The 20570-nt window shown below is 42.1% G+C and overlaps 1 protein-coding gene across 2 annotated transcripts in view; it reads right to left on the reverse strand.

The window, feature by feature from the left end:
* The window catches only part of MMP17 (matrix metallopeptidase 17), a 129260-nt gene extending 109986 nt beyond the window's left edge, over window positions 1–19274 (reverse strand). The window contains exon 1 of one of the 2 annotated variants that reach the window (XM_083150151.1): window positions 18723–19274. In XM_083150151.1, coding sequence (XP_083006277.1) covers window positions 18723–18854 — 132 coding nt within the window. In that variant the 5' untranslated portion in view covers window positions 18855–19274. The remainder of the gene's footprint in view (window positions 1–18722) is intronic. The other variant, XM_083150157.1, reaches the window with a different exon arrangement.
* Window positions 19275–20570: the final 1296 nt, after the last annotated feature.

A 20570-nucleotide genomic window follows, 5' to 3' on the forward strand; every position in this document is an offset into this window, starting at 1 on the left:
AGGGTTCCGAAAATTGTGTCCCCCTCCCGCCCCATCCGGAAAAGGGGGCAACCCTCCCGCATTTCCCTCAATCTCCTGCGGGGGGTCCGCGGGTCAAATGACGCGATTGCAGCATTTTAGCCCTGCCCCCCGATATACAGGCATTGCACTGCAGGTGGCGGGGCTATAATGCTGCGATCACACTAGACATGCCCCTAATAGTGCAGCCCATCTGTGGCTCCGCCCCTGGATTGCCCCTTCCCCCTCCCGTTGATGGCCCCGCCCCCTGCTACAGTAAGCTGGCTGCCCTCTCCCGGATATTAATCCACATTCCAATTTCGTTGTACTACAGTATGTATGTTACATATAAATACTTTTGAAACAAAGAAAGAAGAAAATGAGACGCAAATCAATGACAAATCCATAAAATAATTAATAAATTTATGGAAGCTGTATTTATGCGCTTGTTTATTTATTACATAGTGCAGCATATTACGTTGTGCTTTACAGTTGGCTAGAAACCGTAATAAAACAATGGGGGTTTCCAATTATCCCGTGTACAACACTGGGACCAAAAAATGTTGCTATTATTCCTGATGTTTCGCCAATATTTTTTTTTAATCAGGCTGCCACTATCCTATTGGATTGTTCAATAAAAGACCAGTTTTTGATGAGCTGAAGCAACATTTTCGCAGTAAACTGTGCTACGTTCAGGGATTTTGCCTCATCTACCTGCATCAGGTGATACAAATCCCTGATAAAGCCAGGGCAAATTAGTAAACCTTGGGCATGGGTAATTAAGGGACATCGGCCAGTATATGGAACTAATAGACATAGAGTTAATTAAGGGCCCTGCTCACAAGCTTACAATCTATGGGGAAATAGACAATGATATACAAGGATAGGAACCTATCCCAGTGTCGGGCCCACTGGGGGGAATGCAGTGGTAGGGGACCAAGCTTAACGATATGGACAATATTGATATATCGTTTATAACGTCCAGTGTATGCCCCATATTATTTATGATGTGTGCTGCTGTAGTTAGTTAATGATATCTAGTTTCTGTACATGCATATTGTCAACGGCTGTATGTTCAAGTGGGGGCCGCGTGATGTAACTAAACAATATCTTTTGCCCAAGAGTTCTGCCAATAGCATTAACAATATTGCTTGTGGGGCATATCATCTAGGGCAGGGGTGGCTAAACCTGTCCTCAAGGTCTACCAATAGTTCATGTTTTTCAGGCAACCTGTGGATCTATAGTAGGAATGATGCAGCAGGTTTGAAAATGTGACAGTTAGTAATGACTACAGCTGTGCACCAGCTAGGTGATATGGGAAACGTAGACCGTTGGTAGATCTTGAGGACCGGTTTGGCCAGCCCTGATCTAGGGTGTATGGGCTTAGTAGAGTAATAATGTATAATTTCCACTGATTGGAAGCTGATGTTGGAGCAAGGGTTTTCCCTGTACCCTATGGCCAGTATAATCCTGGTGGGCTGTATGATCCATTTACACGGCAATGTTGGCCTAGGGTCAGTGGGATGTGCAAGTGATATACTGTATATGCATAGAGGGGATATAATAAAGTAGGTTATTTTAAGGAGGTTATGTGGTTCTAGAACTTAAGATTGCCTGAAGAGGTGAGTTGTCAGTGAACGCTTGGAGGAATAGAGGAGAGTCTTACTGTGCATGGGAGGGCGTTCCACAGACTGCGAGCAGCCTAAAACAAAGTCTTTGTGAATGGTAAAAGGTAATTTATGTGGATAGTGACGCAAGTCTTGTGCAGAGCAGAGTGGTCAAATTGGGAAATATTTTGAGATAAGCAAAGTAATGTATGTTGGCAGGGGCGTAGCTAAGGGTTCATGGGCCCTGGTGCGAAAGGTCAGCTTGGGGCCCCCCTACATACAACAAAATCTACACATCCCAGCATGCCCTGCCACAGATTTTAGATAATGGATTTCTAAAACTGTGACAGGGCATGCTGGGACCTGTAGTTCCACTGTAACAGTGGAACTACACATCCCAGCAGTTTTAGCAATTTTTTACATAATCTCAAAAGCCTGACAGGACTGGAGTCAGTGCTGTTGTGGAACTACATGTCCCAGCATGCCCTGCCACAGATTTTAGATAATGGATTTCTAAAACTGTGACAGGGCATGCTGGGACCTGTAGTTCCACTGTAACAGTGGAACTACACATCCCAGCAGTTTTAGCAATTTTCCCCATAATCTCAAAAGCTGGCTGACAGACTGGACTCACTGTAGTCCGTCCGATACAGGGCGCCGGGCGGTCCTGCTCCTGAGTCCTGGCAGCCTACACGTGTTGAGGCGCGGAAGCGGTGGGAGAGGGAGGGGGAGGTTGGAGCCCGCGTGCGTCGCGCTGACGTCACGCGGCAAGGGGTCCCCTTCCTATTGGCTGCCTGCGGCTGGGGACGGGACACGGTGGCCGTATCTGAGCTGTGATTGGCTGCAGCGGCTCGCCGCTGCAGCCAATCACAGCTCATATACGGCCACCGTGTCCCGTCCACAGCCGCAGGCATCCAATAGGAAGGGGACCCCTTGCCGCGTGACGTCAGCGCGACGCACGTGGGCCCGCAAAGCAGCACTGGGAACGGGAGCGTTCTGTTCCCTTCCCTCTTCCAGGACAGTGGCGGGGGTTGGGCCCCCTGGCTCAGGGGCCCGGTCGCATCTGCGACCGCTGCGACCCCTGTAGCTACGCCACTGTATGTTGGTGTAATTAATAGCCTTTTGTGTATGTAAAAGTATTTTGTATTAAATATGGGAGAATACAGGTAACCAATGGAGGGACTGACAGAGCAGATTTGCAGTTTAGCAAGGAAGATCAGCCTTGCAGCTGCATTCAGAGTGGATTGTAATGGTGAGAGTCTGTCTAGTAAGAAGTAAGAATAATCAATACAGGAGATAGTGAGAGCATGGATTAGAGTTTCTGCAGTGTCTTGTGTAAGGTATGGTTGTATTTTTTAAAAATTTTTAAATGTACTGTATGTCACATTACATTGAGACAATAATAATCCAGAAAGTTTGCGTAATAGATCAAAGTGCTTAAGTCTCTGACCAATGACACCCCTGAGAAATTGTGTCACCACATAAATGTACTGTATGATAAATGTATGATATATGATGTATGATAAATGTACATAAATGTACTGCATGATACAACAAAAAGGTGTCAGAGGGTCTGGAGGTGCTAAAAAGATGTTGAGTTCTCTTTCGTTAAATTTGTGGGATCATAATATGCAACCAAAGAAAAGAGAGAACAAATATACAATAGTGTAATTCTGCTAGATTGCTATATGGTAATTATTAACACTTCCTAATAAAAATCTCATAATGTTAAAAATAGTCTACTATATTGATAGACTATACTTGCATAGGGAGCAGACCAATGCGTCTGTGGATTCCTGAAGATAATTTCTTATCACCTCCCACCATCATTTACAGACCATGGGCCAGATGCACTAAGCTTCAAAAGTGATAAAATGGAGGGTGATAAACAGCCAGCCAATCAGCTCCTACCTGCTATGTCACAGTTTGTGTTTGAAAAATGTCAGGCAGGAGCTGATTCGTTGGTTATTTATCACTCTCCATTTTATCACTTTTGAAGCTTAGTGCATCTGGCCCCCTGTGAGTGAGTCTATACAGTATGTGCAGTAGATAGAGCATACAATATAATAAATGCCAAGTGTCCCCGGAACCCCTGTGACAGCCCACCTGATCGAGTTCACTTTATCCCACCTTTCAGTCTGACCTGGACTTCACCTGGTGGGCTGCCACAGGAGGTTCTGGGGATGCCTGGTGTTATTACATCTGTCTGTCTACTGCACATGTAGACTCACTTGGAAAGAGAACTAAACATCTTTTTAGCGCCTGGAGACCCTTTGTCATTTTTTTAGATTTCAGATTGAATGTGGGGAACAAAGGACAGTTCAGAATCTGGAATGACACCTAGGCAGCGAGCTTGTGGGGTAGGATTGATTGTTGATTGTTGAGTTATTAACAGTGATAGAGATATCAGTCTGGTAACTAATAACTATTTCTGTTTTGGAAATATCAAATTTCAGGTGGCGAGATGACATCCAAGAACAAACGGCTCAAAGGCACTCCGTGACGTGGACCAATAGATTTGAGTATTATCCACATATAGATAATACTAAAATCAGAAAGAGCTGATCAGTTTGCAAATAGATGTGGTACAGATTAAGAAAAGTAGAGGACCTAGGATTGAGCCCTGAGGTACTCCAACTGTTAGAGGTAGTGAAGCCTTTGTTTTATTTATTAGCATTTGTTATTATAGGACAGCATGGACGGTGTAATATTAAGCATTACTGTTTCACAGCACTGAGGTCATGGGTTTGATTCCCACCATGTTTCCTAACTGTGTGGAGTTTGTATATTCTCCCTGTGCTTGCATTGGTACTCCAGTTTCCTCCCACAATCCAAAAATATACTGGTAGTAACTTGATTATTAGTCTTTTTTAATTATTTCAACACACAGACATACTATACAACGTGTCTTGTCTTCAGTTCAGAGGCTTATTTGATGACTTCATTGGAACCAGTTCAATGCTACACAGCATGTCTGCAAAGGAGACTTCAGTTTAATACATCTGCATGACTGATTTGGAACCAGTTCAAGCTGCAGCATTAATCTGCATCCTATGCAGTCTTGTAATATACTTTTTGTTAAGTGTGAGCTGCTGAAGGGATGATATGACATTGGCAACGTGACTGTAAGATCCACTACAAAAGAGCACTCAATGAGATTTCACTTTTCATTTTAAGATTTGTAACATCTAAAAACAATTTTAAGGATAATTAATTCTAGGCTGTCAGTGCACTGTTTGCACACATGAGGTAGTACTTTTCAGAGCATGTTATGATAAAAAAATTGTCTTTTATATTTCTTGTTTATTGGATGGTAATAAATAAATCAGACAGATATAAACAGAATCAGAGATTTGACTCCATCATGAACAAGGAATATAATATTATGCCATTGTTACATAGAAAACCAAGGAACCATTTCCACAGACAAAACAATTCTTGGCACAACTGGTACTGTCACTTCAAATAATAGACAATTGTCAGCTACCCTTTAGGCAAATCAAAATTCAAATGGCCTTCTGGTTCCTAACATTAGTGCTACAAATATTGCTGCATATGGGCAAGGATATTATTCTACATAATTACAATATGTTTCTAGTAAGTAAAAGCTTAACAGTGATGTTTTGCAGCATACTAATCAATGGGGAGATGTGACAGGAACGCAGATAGCTGCATCGGCAGTATGGATGGTCTTCAACCTGTGGCCCTCCAGATGTTGCTGAACTACATGTCCCAGCATGCCCTGACAGTTTTGGTATGCTCTTATAGGAAAAATGTGGCAATGCATGTTGGAACATGTAGTTCCACAACATCTGGAGGGCCACAGGTTGAAGATCCATGGCTGTAATGGTTAGCATTACTGCCTCACAGCACTGAGGTCATGGGTTCAATTCCCACCATGGCCCTAACTGTGCAGAATTTGTATATTCTCCCCGTACTTGCGCGGGTTTCCTCCCACAATCCAAAAATATACTGGTAGGCCAATTGGCTTCCAACAAAATTAACCTAAGAATGTCTGTGTGTGTATGTACATGTGGTAGGGAATATAGATTGTAAGCTCCACTGGGGCAGGGACTGATGTGAATGTTCAAATATTCTCTGTAAAGCGCTGCTGAATCTGTGTGCGCTAATAAATAACTGGCAACAAATAAATAAATATTGGTGTGTACAACTTGCTGGGTTTGTTGAGTTGGTTGGTGTGTGTGTGTGTGTGTATATATCTATATGGACAGCGGTTATGGGGAAAATCGCTGGGCTGCAAATTACTCAGTGCATACACACAGTGACTTTTTAAATAGGTCAGCAATTTTCCCAGAGGATGGACTACTTTCCAGGACGCAATGGAAAGCAGTCCACACTATATATATATATATATATATATATATATATATATATATATATATATATATATAGAGTCCTGGGGGGTACGGCGGCACTCAGAAATAATCCACACGTAGGCAAAGTTACCAACAGTTTCGAAGCCTCTAGGCTTCTTTATCAAGGTTTTTTAGAGAACAAACAACATATACAAGTGTGCTTACCTATATACCTCTGGTTTCTCCACTAAAGGACTATATATATATATATATATATATATATATATATATACACACACACACACACACACACACACACATACTGTATGTGTATATATATATATATATATATATATATATATATATACAAGATGAGCATATATTGAATAAGCAGCACTTGTTATACATTTTAGAGATGAATAGGGAAACGGCTTGGTATTAAACATATCTGCGGAGCTTCTAGTGAAATCTTCTGAACAGTTTACAAGTAGATCCAATAATAGTTTCAGTGAGAGTGGCCAAAATGTGACCCAGTGCCTCTGGTCTCTCACATCACATTCACACAATCACATTCCCCATTGTGTGTTTGGATACAGCTGTCCCAATCCTGCAAAGAGGTCAGGAAGAATGAGCTAATGAGGTCAGCAAGAGGAACTGGATTTGATGTGGGAGGTCCCGGGAACATTCTGCATTTACTGTAAGGATGTGTTCCTCTACTCTGCTGGTGATTCATGGTCATGTCGCACCAAAAAACACGCATTACAAATATAGTCACAATGCTTCTATTTTTGATACTGGTCATTTCTGACTAATTATCAATCAAAACAAAGTTATTTCCAGGCATTACCAAGCAGTTTACTATTTATTTGTCATGACTGCATGTGTCAATCAGAACTGCATTCATACCATGATACAAAGAAATCATTGAGACAGGGCTGCCCATAAGGGGGGGGGGGGGGGGTGTATATCAGGTGGCCTGGCAGGTCATGGGCCATGCTCAGAATGCTTGGCTGGCTGAAAAGATGCTAGGTGCTGGGGAGAGCGGACAGGACTTGTACACACTACAGCGGATGCGAGAAGGCCCCCAAAAGGGTGCGAGGCTTCAACCCTGCTTTTTCCTGAGTTATTGAACACGGGTTGAACTGGGGACAAAGCCCCTATATGCCTTTCGCACTGCATCTTTTTGCTGCATTTAACTGACCACACACAGAAAGCAATATACTGTAGCTATATCTACTATATCTGTGCAAATGTTATTGGCAGGTGTGAAAAAAGGCTGCAAATGTCCATACACACTGGGCGATTTTGCCCAGTGTGTATGGATAGGGGAGATGGGGAAATCGTTGGGCTGAAAATCACTCAGTGCATACACACAGAGCAATTTCCAACTGGCCAACAATTTTCCCAGAGGGTGGACTACTTTCCAGGAAGCTATGGAATGCCGCCCACCACTTCACTCATCTGCTGGTAATACCACTTTTTGTTTGCTTAATTTCACTTTTTCCTGACGTTGCCACTTTTGCCGGCCGTCCTGATGAAGGGACGCAAGCTCCGAAACTGTTGACGTCCAATGTCTGACCTTATATAATTTTTTTTGCACTGAGAGTACCACGTTTGTTGCCTCATTATTTTTCTGCGAGTGCCACACCTCCGTTCTACATACTATCTTATCTTGTGAGGGCACCAGCACATTGAATAATTATTGGGAGTGCCAGACCCCTTGCTGGTACACATATACATATTCCGTTGTGCTTTACAAAAGGAGACAGTGATACAACAAACAGGGTATTTACAGACAGTCAAAAGGTAGGAGGGCCCTGCTCGCAAGCTTACAATCTATAGGGAAATAGGCATTGATACATAAGGATAGATACTGTATTCTTTATTGCATCGATTCCACCAGAATGCAAGGTTCCATGACTGGAATTTGATAAGCTTGCCTGAAGAGATGAGTTTTCAGGGAACGCTTATAGGTTTGGAGACTGGAGGAGAGACTTATTGTGCTTGGGAGGGCATTCCACAGAGTGGGTGCAGCCTGAAGAAAGTCATGTAATCGGATCTTGGGAGGAGCATAGAGGTTGTGTTGGAAGGTATTTTGATATAAGAAAAGATATGTATGTTGGTGTAGTTTGGTTTATGGCTTTGTGTGTAAGTAAAATAATTTTGTATTGAATACGGTAGAATACAGGTAACCAATGAAGTGACTGACATTAGCTTTGCAGACGATGAATGTCTTGCTAGGAAGATTAGCCTCGCAGCTGCATTCATGATGGACTGCAGTGGTGAGAGTCTTTATTGGGGAAGGCCAATAAGGAGACTATTGCAATAATCAACGCGTGAGATGATGAGAGCATGGATTAGAGTTTTTGCAGTGTCTTGTGTAAGGTAAGGGCGAATTTTGAATGTGTTTTTTAGGTGCATGTGGCATGATTTTGAGACAGATTGAATGTGGGGTACAAAGGAAAGTTCAGAGTCAAGGATAACACCTAGGCAGCGAGCTTGAGAGGTAGAAGTGATTGTCATATTCTCAACAGCAATAGAGATATCAGGTTGGTAACTACTATTTATTGGCGGAAATATAATTAATTCTGTTTTTGAAATATTAACTTTGAGGTGGCGAGATTGAGATATTATGAGATTGAGACTTATTAATTGATATGCGTTGATTATCTTTTATATATTGCTATATACTCTTATAGATTGAAGCTTGGTAGTGCTATCACATTATCAGCAGCAACTTGATCAGATCTAACATCTAATACAGTCTCTCCCCCACCCCTGTTTTACTTCTGTAGAATGCAGACTTGCTAACATCCTTGTGTCTCTTCATGTAATCCTATACAGACTGAATTATGTTGAGATGAGGGCTCTGTGGGGGCCGTATCATCATTTCCAGGACTCCTTGTTCTTTATCATTTGAAGATAGTTCTTTATGACATTGGGTGTATGTTTGGGGTCATTGTCCAGCTGCAGAATACATTTGGAGCTAATAAGATGCCTCCCTGATGGTAGTGCATGATGGATAAGTAATGGCATGTATTTCTCAGCACTAAGGACACCATTAACTGAAATAAAGCCCCAAACTTGCAAGGAACCACCATGCTTTACTGTTGCCTATAGACACTCATTATTGCACCTCTCTCAATCCCTCTGAAACAAGCTGTGTGGTGTTCCAGGCACCTGCTGCCATTCTGCAACCCAGTTTTGTATGTTATTATGCATAGTTAAGTTGCTTGGCTTTGTTTACACATCAAAAGCTATGGCTTTTTTGGACACAATTCTACCATGCAGACCACTTCTGGACAGACTTCTTGAAACAAATGGTTGTACCTTGGTCCCACTGGTTTCTGCCAGTTCTGAGCTGAGGGTACTGCTGGATATTTTCTGATTTTGAAGAGAAGCAAGCATGATGTGTATTTTATCTGATGCATGTTTCCTTGGCTGACCACTGCATCTCATCCTGTTCCTTTGTGCTTCTTCAAAAGAGCTTGAAGAACACATCTTGAAACCCCAGTCAGCTTTGAAATCTTGGGAGAGACCTTGCTGATGCAGTATAACTACCTTGTGTTTTGTAGCTGTGCTCAGTCATGCCATGGTGTATAAACTGTGACATGTCTTCCAAAACCTGAAGTTGGAGCAGAGTTTGGCTGTTCCTTACCCTGTTCTAAGCCTCCTACACATCTGTTTCAATTAATTAATGTGTTTCAACCTACATATGAAAATGATGATCATTATCACCTGTTTGGTATGATTGGTTAATCATACACCTGACTACAATAATATAAAATCCCTAAGTGTACTATACCTAGAAGAGTTAATGTTGATTTTTACACCAACTATTGATCTGATTTAGATTTTGCTAATTCATTAAAATGAACTATTAACAATTCTATTTTAAAATCTTTCATATTTTGCAGCATCTTTCCCACGCCTGTCTATAGCTTTTGCAAAGTACTGTACGTGCGACCATTTGCCCGCTACTTTAACGGACTCTATATGATTAAGGTAGGACAAGACTACCTGGTTGGTGCATCCTGCTTAAATGGAATTTGTTAAATATATAGTTCAATAAGCTTTGTTAAAAATAAATGTTTAATAGATAATTACCTCCCCACTACTTTACAGACAACTGAAGATATTTATATTTAGCAGCTCTACCCCTGATCCAGGCTACCGTGACTCGTGGCCAACGTGTCTTCCCCATGCCCCCTTGTCACGCACCTTATGTCTGCATAGTGAAGTGCTAAGGCAGTCTACGAGCCCCATTCCATCCCTACCAGTGAGTACAGCTCTACCTCCAATTGTCCATCTTACTGGTTATTCAATTGGGCTGTCACAGTGTGACATTAATCTGCTGGCTATGTACATACCTTGTGCCATACCGGCACTGCACCTGTACACACATCATTTCCAACAATATGAGTTAGCTGTAAATCATATTTGACTGCTGTTCTACATAAATGAGAACACATAAGAGCACAGGAACCACACTATTTTAATGTCATCTATTTTTTGCAGAAACATACACTCCGGTCCCCAGTGGCAGGCTATTAACTGCAGGAACTCGGGACCCACTGTGAATGAAGGTAACCCTACTGCTTCATTATGAGCTGCTTCCAATGCTATAGATTGATGATGTTCCCTTTAATGTTATGACTAAAGTGTTTGCATATTTCTGGCTACACATAAACTTTCACACTTCCTGTATATATCTGCGCACACGGTGCCATTTCAGGATACGTTTGAGGCCGATAGAAGACTGATCGAACTGAAAAAGGCAAAAACTGGTTTTCTAAATCCTTACGCTGCAGGTAACAAGAATATTCTATTAAGGGTAAAATAAGTCAATTGCATAGCTGGCATGACATAGGTGTTTGGCCATCTGCTATTCCTGCTAGCATTGCAGTGATTTTTCTTTCACAAAATAAATGACTCCATAACTCAGACATGACCTGGATATGTTTTGCTTGTTCAGATGGCACAGGAACAACACAACCACATAGGAAAGCCTATGGCCCCAGGGTCTGTATTTACTGGTACTGCTGGCAATCAGTTAGACATTTATTTCCTTGCAGTCTTAGACTGTGCAGAACAGCTGACTGGACAGGACTCTGTGTTTGCCAACCAATGGCTATGCTAATCTTTTCCGAATAAAATCTATCACAATGTTTGGCAAGCAGGAGGCCGGTAAAACTCAACACACTTTGGGTCCTGCCCTTCCCTCATACTGGGGGCATGGTGCCAACAAGAGTGCAATCAACCTTGGCGGTGAAAGACAATGAAATTTCTAGCCTCTGCGTTCTGCAATGGAAGTGGCTCCTTTAGGAGACATCACTAACGCCTGACAGATGAATTTAATTACACAAAGAGCAAGCCAATACATCTGGCACCTGTTTGGAAAGAGCATCTTCTCCCAGATGGACAATGGGAGTTTAGCAAAGCAAGCATGACTGCATAATAAATGAATGTGCTTGCCATAGATAACATAGGTCAGGAATGAGTGTTACTTAAAGGCTGACGGATGTTCCACAGGGAGATGTCCTTTTCTATTTGTTAAATGACAAACTAATGCATCTTCCATGAATATAAAGCACAGGAGCACTCTATAATTAATCTGGTCCATGTCTTCATTAATCAATCAATAGCGCTAAGCAACTGGTCATCACATGGCAAAGGTCACAATCAACATTCTGTACATTGAGGTACCTTCAGTGTAATCAAATCCCTTCTGTAGCTCTGAAGTCCTGAGTTCTGGATGGCTAAAGATCAATTCTAAAGGCTCCCAGAGCAGGACTGCTTAAGATGGAATGCAACAACTGCATCTGTCCTAATGATCCCATTCAAGTACTGCCTGTCCAATCATGAAACATTGTTTAGATCATTTCCTGTAATGGTTCCAGAAATATTGAGATTTTTTCACCTCTCATATCATAATTATTCCATGTGTTGTCAAACTTCATTAGTCTCCTTTATTGGCTCTAAACTATATAAATTGATTAAAGCAAATAGATTTCATTTACCAGCAGAGTAAACAGACAACCTTTACTGTCACATTCAACCAATAACGGGAAGCCGTGTGGCTGGGATGCTGCTAGAACTCAGGGGCAGATTTATTAAGCTCGGTGATGTCATAAAGTGTCTGGTTTTTATCACCGGACAATCAGCTCCTAACTGTGAAGTTAGAGGCTTGGTTTGAAAAATGACAGGCAGGAGCTGATTGGCTGGTGATAAAAACCAGACACTTTATAACTTCACCGAGCTTAATAAGTCTACCCCGTTTAATAAGTCATCCCCACAATGTTTTATGCCTGCACACAGTGCTGCTCTGGGTACACAGGTCTACAAGTCTACTGGACAGCTATGGACACCTTGTATCCATGAGAGACAGGCCAATAGCTTTTACTTTTCCTATTATTGCGGTCTGTGCCTGTCCATCCACTATACTGCCTATATTCCCCTGCCGCTTAGTATACACACAGTGCATAAATATAGGTCCAAATGTGACAGCCTGTGAGCTCAAGACATTGGCGCAAGTTCAGTCATTTTGCCACAGATTTAAAGTGCCATTATTTTAAAACCAATCAGGTTTTTGCTTTGAAAATTATTGCCACCTTCAATCTATGGGCTAAATTGCTGAAACTGCGCTTGTACCTACTGCGTACAATTACATTTGGGCCATATCCTAAACCATACCAATGTTGTGGAATTACTCTCTCAAACCACTTTAATGAATACTGGTGAAATAGCCGATTACATTTGTCCAATTTTGATCAAATTCATCCCAAATCTCCTCCACTGTAGCACCAAAACAACCCGAGCAATCCTGATTAACATCCTTTTGGGATTGCCTCGTTTTCAGTTAGGCATGTTCTGAGAATAAGAAGACGAGCCACCCACCCACAGTGGCCGATGCCGAAGGAGGGGAAATCCCCAGACAACAAGCAGAATCCATGTTAGGGGCAGAGTGTAGGTAGAATATTAGATGTAGGGACTGATTGGACAAGATCCCTACAGTTTTCAGCCGAAATAAGGATTTTTCTTCATATAGCAATATCCTGAAATAGCGTTATATAAAGAGAGCTTTTACCTAACTGTTTTTTACTGTTTTCCCGCTACCAAAATAGCAGGAAACATTGAAGTGTTCCAACTCTGGGAGGCAATGGAGTCATCTGCAGCTGGGCCCCTGCTCCCAAGGGGGCACCTCTACTCCCTTGCAAGTTTGAACCAGTACATTGAAAGTTATCAATATTGATTCTGTGGCTGACACCCCTCCTAGCAGGATCATAGACATCAATCTCTCTTTATTTGAAACATAAATTCCATAACATAAATACACACATGCATACATATATTTATATAAGTGTGTGTGTGTGTGCTTGTGTGTGTGTGTGTGGGGGGGGGGGGGGGGCACCAATATTTATTTTGCCTCTGGGCAACTGGGATAACCTTACGCCACTGACTTTTTCTCTACAGTGCGATATTGCAGGAGAATCATTAACAAAACAGATAATTATGAGAATACATAAACGAATACAGAAACTCTCATTTCCGCATAATTTAGGCAGCTATTTGAATGCCGAATAGAGGCCTAAATCCCAAACGCTCATTTTTAATCCATCATTGAGTCTCTCAATTTTTTTTTTTACAAACTCATGATGTATGATTAGGAAATAAACTCAGTGATTGCAATGGCAACAAGTAGTGAAATGTAAATCAGGCATAAAAAAAAGAGATTTGCATTTCATTAAGGAAATAAATACAACGTTGGTATTTAATGTGAAGTGGAACAGAAATGTAAGCAGATACAGGCTGCAGTTACAGATACATTTTGTATCTGACACCACATAACCATAATTTTGCTGGATCAGAACAACCGGTTTGTCTTTTCATTATGGTACAACTATAGTTGTGCCTGGTAACATTAAGTACACGTTATTCCTCCTTAAAACATAACGTCTGCCTTTGAATGTCACCTTATTTTTATGTTCTGTATAAAATTCCGCTCTCATCCTCATAATACCAACTAACAATGCTTGTAATGTTTCCAGCTCCACGAACTGTCTGTCACATTATACCCTACTGAATGAGGAATTGAATGGAGGAGAAGTAATCACACAGTTATTGGAGAAGTCTTTGTATAAGGGTTTTGCTCATACTACTGTACCACAGAATTCTATCCCATATTCACAGCACTAAAGTAGATGTGTCAAAGCAAACACATGTTGCTGTTTTGTGCTACCAAGTAGAATTGCAAGCATGGAATACCTGCAACACGCAGTGTTTAGCCTAGTACACAGAACCTTTTTGGCAATGGAAGTGGAAGGTTTCCATCCTCAAAGATCAACTCATTTCACTTTCATCCATCACTAAAAACAAAGTTACATTATCTGATGTCATTTAACTTTACCTGCCCCAGTAATTTCTAGGTAGACCCGGGGCTCGGAATTGTGAATAGCCTATTGCTATGTAATGGGTTTAATTCGGAAATATCCTAACCTCTATTTGGTGCGGAAACTGTAGAATCAGGCGTCTGATCTTTTTCAGTAAATGACTATACAGCATAACCCATTCAGTCTTGAGGAGCTCTCTGCTATAGAACTCTGATCTTGCAATTACCATCCAGCGCAGAACATGCCATTCTTCTGTGATAATTTAATCTCTCCGCATGCAACATCTAATTTGGATTAATACACCAAGTTAATGCTCACGCTCTCCTTGTACAAATATGAATCCATTGAATTTGGTCTTTGTATGTACAGATCTAATAATGCACACACAAATATTATTATTTAATATTTTGGGCCAGTTCTTAATGCTTTTTAGAAAATAGCTGAAACTTGGAATTTTTCATTATTGCCTTATTACGTGTTAAAGACTGAGCTGCGTGGGTGAGTTCTTTTTCATTATTCCAGCTGCAGGATAATAAGGATTTAACCCCTTTGCAACTGGAACGGTCATCATTTCTATAGATACCAATGTATTGCTGTTCCCTTGGGCTTCAGTGGAGTTTAATGAACTGTGATTGAAATCAGAAAAAGCTAGAGACAACTGAAGGACTGCTGTGAGGTTTTAACCAGAAACACGATGGGCTGCTGATTAGAGAGGAGTTGTGTAAAGCTTCATATTGCCTCCAATTTCATCAAATGTCTCTGCAAAGAAATCTAAAGGCCAATCATTGCCAAATACTGCTGCCCGGCTATCTACAAAATCTTAATCCAGTGCCATGTGAAGGTGAATGGGAGAAGCAGTTGGTTCTGCCAGATCATAATGTGTCACAACATAAAACAGGCAATTTCTGAAATGGCTGAAGGACAGAATTTGCTGCGGGGGAAAAAGCAGCATCTGAGGAAATCACTGGCAGGGGTTTCAGCTCCATTTCTTATACCAGTGCTGGAGAGAATAGCAAAGGCAGCATCACGTACCCCAGCTACTGAGATGTCAGTGTGATTACTGCTACATTAACCTACAGCTCCCAGCACCTCTGTCTTGTGTATTCACTTGTTTCTGTTTGTTATCATCAAAGGTGTGAGCAGTACTACAACTGTGTCTGACTGGGACTGCAGCCAGTATGACTGATCCATATCGCCCTTTAGGAGTTAACAGGATGCTTACCAGCCAGGGGTCACGTGTTATTTTGGGAGCTAGCTTTAGATTCTTAGTTGTGCTTTTCTTTTGGTTCACACTTAATCAAATAACCCACAAGGTCTAGCCTGCCTCAGATCAGTGTCAAAATGAGCTTCCATCTGTTACTGAACAGCAAATCATGGAATCTCTGCATGACATTGATGGAGTCAGCCTAATACTGAGGCACCATAGGAAACATTGCAGCACAATACAAGCAGAATATGTTTGTCCCGCTGTCCTTTTTTTAATGGCTGGCAGAAGGCAGTCTGGGGCAGGTGCCTTTAGCTGCATGTGGTCTCAAAAATCTGCCACAACAATTTGTCAATGTCCTATTTACTGAAGCACTGATTAGACCCCATGGAAACTTGCCCATTTTCTACAAGGGAAATCCTGAAAACTCAAAAAAAAAAAATGTTATCTTTAAATCAGAGTATACTTTGAGATGGTCTATCTCTGGAAATGTCCCCATCCATCTGTTCTTACTGTAGGAATTTTGTTGTTCCTGCTAACTGGTCCCATGCAAATCCATCATGGCTTATGACGTTTATGTAAAGAGTGTCATACAGCTTTAAAGGCAAACATCTGTTATATGCATTATCATCTGAATTGTGATTATCATTTGAGTGAGACAGATTGTATAATCAGTCACCAAGATGAGCAACAGTGTATCCATTCTAAATTGCATACATATCAATGGAAGCTTATGTGTATCATAGAATATCTGAGCACCAATTACATTTCTCACATGCCGACACACAATATAATGACAATATGTAAGCTCCCCCCCCCCCCCCCCATTTCATCCCCTTTCTAATTGATCCAAACAGAGGTAGATACTGTAAGTTGCAGCCCTTGGATTCTAGTGGAACCACAACTCACAGCATTCCTAAAGACTGGCAGAGCATCTCGAGATTTGTAGGTACACAGCAGCTGGACAACCAATGCTTGCACTAAAGCATCATATGTCATAGGTTCCTGGGGCCATACATGATTAATGTACACCAGGGCTCTGAAAATGTCTACAGTGTAAGTGACATTTGTTGTGACCTACATTACACACTTCTGACCAGACTACATGGAAGAATAATCAATTAGAGATAAGGGTAACCTTACTGCACTGGCACTAATCGTAACCATGCTTCAACCTTTGATCCATGCAAATGGCAATACATCTTGCCTTTAATCTACATCACCATAGACAAAAATAACAACAACAATGTTCCAGAGTACAGGCACACACCCACACATACTTGATGATTTACAAAAAACAACAACAGCACAAATATTAACATAATTAACCTAACATCATTGTAATTATTTATGTACTTTTATAAAGTATAGTGCAAAAATAGCCTAGATCAATATTGTACATAGCTGCCTATGAAGCAAGAGACATAGGCAATAACATTAGTAGCCACTGGGGTGTTCTGAGGAGAAGACGGGTTTTATTTATCCATTTTGAAACAGAAGTTACAGGCTCTGAGCTGCAGGAATACAATGTTAGTGGAAAAGGAAGTTAATGCTCATGATGAGCACGATTGGTGGTCAGTGAGTTTTTGGTGAAACCTATATTCTGCCTGTGAGAGCCCTGAAGGCAGCATTACAGAGTGTCTGATTTTATCTCTGACCTTTTGTAATCTCACCTTTAGTGGATGGAAATGTTTCCTGTGAAGTGTTGGGGATCAATCAATCAGTAATAATTAGGGCATATCGATGTTTAAGCAAAGCATCCATATTTTAAAATCAAAGTGCCCTCTGGTTTTAAATATTTATGAAAAAAATAAAATAATCTATGGCTATATACAGCAATGCCGGGATTCAGTGAGCGAGAACAAAGGGGTCATTAATTCCTTTTAATCAATATACGGGATTTGTTAGGTAACTTCCCGAACAATGCAGACCCCTTTTCTGATGAAGAGCAATGTGCTGACTGATTAGTGCACCAACAATAGATTGGCAGCCATGTGCTGCTTGTCAATTCAGAGCAATATACAGTATAAATGTGTGTATGTGTGTATATATATATATATATATATATATGCTGCAACGAATAGGCACTCTGGACACTTTCAACATTCAGTCAAATAGAAAATAAGACACAGCTCACACTAGCTGCAGTTGGCTAGTGTGAGCTGTGTCTTATTTTCTATTTGACTGAATGTTGAAAGTGTCCAGAGTGCCTATTCGTTGCAGCATATACCTCCCCCCCAAAGGGACAGAGAGCACCGGACCACAGAGACCTTTAACAAGGAGAGTGCCAGGCTATTATCCATATATATATATATATATATATATATATATATATATATATATATATATATATATGCTGCATCACGTAGGCTCTGGGGAGAAGGAGACTTCCACATGTCATTATCCTACCAGCAATGGGATCACATGCATACAAAGGACCTCTAATTGGCACTGATTCGGTTAATCTGCCAACTTTCACCGCCACATTCATCCATAAGCATTGTGACCTTACACAACTCAATATTGGGTAGTACCAGCTCCATGCGCTATATGTGCGTGTATTGGGGAACATATCGTGTAATATACGCGGTATGTATCATTCAACAAGATGCATGCAACTGGTCAGACATTATGTAACTCACAACAGAGTGGACTTGTAACTGCCTGACACAATGACACAATGACTGTACGAGCTGCACCCTGGCTTATAGGGTGCCACTTAATTGGGAAAAGATCGCAGTGTAATTGCAGCGTTTAAAGTTGTCGCCCATACAGTGACACTGGCGCTATAACATGGAGACTCCTGATCAGATCAGTATAGATAGGCATGGCGTGCAGGAAGCCTCAGCCACACTCAGCCTCCTTAGTGAATTGGTTCTAGACTTATCCCCTGTCCATCAGATTCCATTTCCTATCTTCTATCCACCCAATGCAGAATGATGGTCACCACAAGTGCCAGTCTCGCTGCCCAACTGCAGCCCCGGGGTCTCTAACTATGGACGTGCCCCTCTGCATGGTAAGCAGAAACTTCTGTGTGGCTGGTGTTCCTCCTGCACCTACTACCTCTGGGCTCAGCCTGTATGGTAGCCTCCAGCCCATGCTGCCATGTACCCACATTCTCATCACTCCTAGAATTGCAGAGAGCCCACACACCCCGTGCCATATGCCAGCCACATCATCACCCAGCAGGTTCCAGTCTGTCACTTACTACTCCACGGTTTATATCCTCAGCTGTAGGGGTTGGAGCTGCCATGGTTTCTCGCAAAGCAACCAAGAGAAGGATGATGAGGAGAAGCATCTCCCGGGGAGCACAAGTTTCTCTGGAGGAAATCCACAGCATTCCTTCTCTTTCTCCTTAGCCCTGAGCGAGTGTAGGCGACATTCATAGGTGCACCCTCCTCACATCCCCACTGCAGCATGGGCAGCTCACATGCCAGGCTCTGCGTGCTGGTGGTGGACATCGGTATATGCCATCACACAGCCATGCCCTCCCCCGGACACATCCACGGAACTTTCCAACATTAGCCCAACAGGTCAGGAGGACGGAGATCAGCACCCGGGACAGCTCCAGACACGTGGCGACCGGGGCGCTGGGATGCAGCAGCTGGAGCAGGCAGGTGGCGGCGCTCTGGACGTCACAGTCACGCGTGGGGCTGTAGCAGAGTGCAGGAGGCTCATCGGAAGCAATCAGCACCGAGCTGTGGAGCTTGGAGAGGAATCTGTGCAGCTGTGAGAGCCGGGAGTTGGGGATGATGAGGGAGGAGCTGGCTATGGGATGGGAATGGCAGCAACCTATAAGTACTGCTGGGAGAGGCTTGTGGAAAGGGAGGGGAGCTAATTAATATTTTGTGTGGATTCAGTGCAAGCAAGATAAGCAGCTACAATCTAACTGAACGATAGAGGGCTGAGTTGAGCCCTGCAAGAGAACGTATCCCTTATAAAATAAGACAGAGGTGAGGTCCCTAGGCATTGGGAGATGCCAGCACTGATCTCTAAAAAGTGTGTGGAAATACAGTTGAACATGTAATAACAGGTTAAGGAGCTTCCACTCCATGCCTATATGTATGTGTATATATGTATATGTACATACAGATAGTGGTAGATGCTCAAATCAGTTCAGTAATACTTTTCAGGTGCATGCAAGGGAGGGGTTAATACTTAGTAAGTAACAAGACATTGGTTCCTCCAGCACACTGAATAGTATTAGTAAGCAATCTAGAACACTACATGATAATAGAATTCAGAGATATTGGTTACATATACCTGCGCAGGTGTATGATATGCCCCCATGCCCCAAGGGGGCATATCACACACCTGCGCAGGTATATGTAACCAATATCTCCATTATCATGTAGTGTTCTAGATTGCTTACTAATACTATTCAGTGTGCTGGAGGAACCAATGTCCTATATGTATATGTATGCTATATATATATATATATATATATATATTTATACTGACTGTATATAGCTTTCAACAAAATCTAGTCTGAAAGTTCAAAGCATATCTATAAGTTCATAGGGCAGGATGTTCTAACATCTGCCACCCTACATCCTCCCCCTCTTCCAGGTAACGCATTGTTAATAATACCATATGCCAGTGGTTCCCAAACTGTGTGCCGTGGCTCCCTGGGGTGCCTCGGGACACATGCAGGGGTGCCCTAGGTTGGTGGTTAAGGACCAACTCAAATTATTTATGGTTAATTATTTATGAGCAAGACCAGTGCTGGTGGCTGCCAATCATAGAATGTTACAAACAGAAGCAAATCCTGCCCTATCCCATATAACTGACCCTAAGAATCACTTATAAACCCAATCTAATTAATTTTTGGGGGGCCTAGGGGTGCCGTGAAAAAAATTCTGATACTCTAGGGTGCCGTGGTTCAAAAAAGATTGGGAACCCCTGCCATATGCTCTTATTAACGCAATGGATAGTTCTAAGTGCTGTCCTTTGCGGTGCGGCTACGGCGCTGGACTTTCGGATCTGAGAACTGGGAGTAGCTCTGGGCATGCACAGAGTGATGGCCTGGCTGTTGGTGACGCTGGAAGGGACCAGT

This window comes from Crinia signifera, chromosome 1 (genome assembly GCF_055691185.1).
Source record: "Crinia signifera chromosome 1, ASM5569118v1, whole genome shotgun sequence".
Lineage (NCBI taxonomy): Eukaryota > Metazoa > Chordata > Amphibia > Anura > Myobatrachidae > Crinia > Crinia signifera.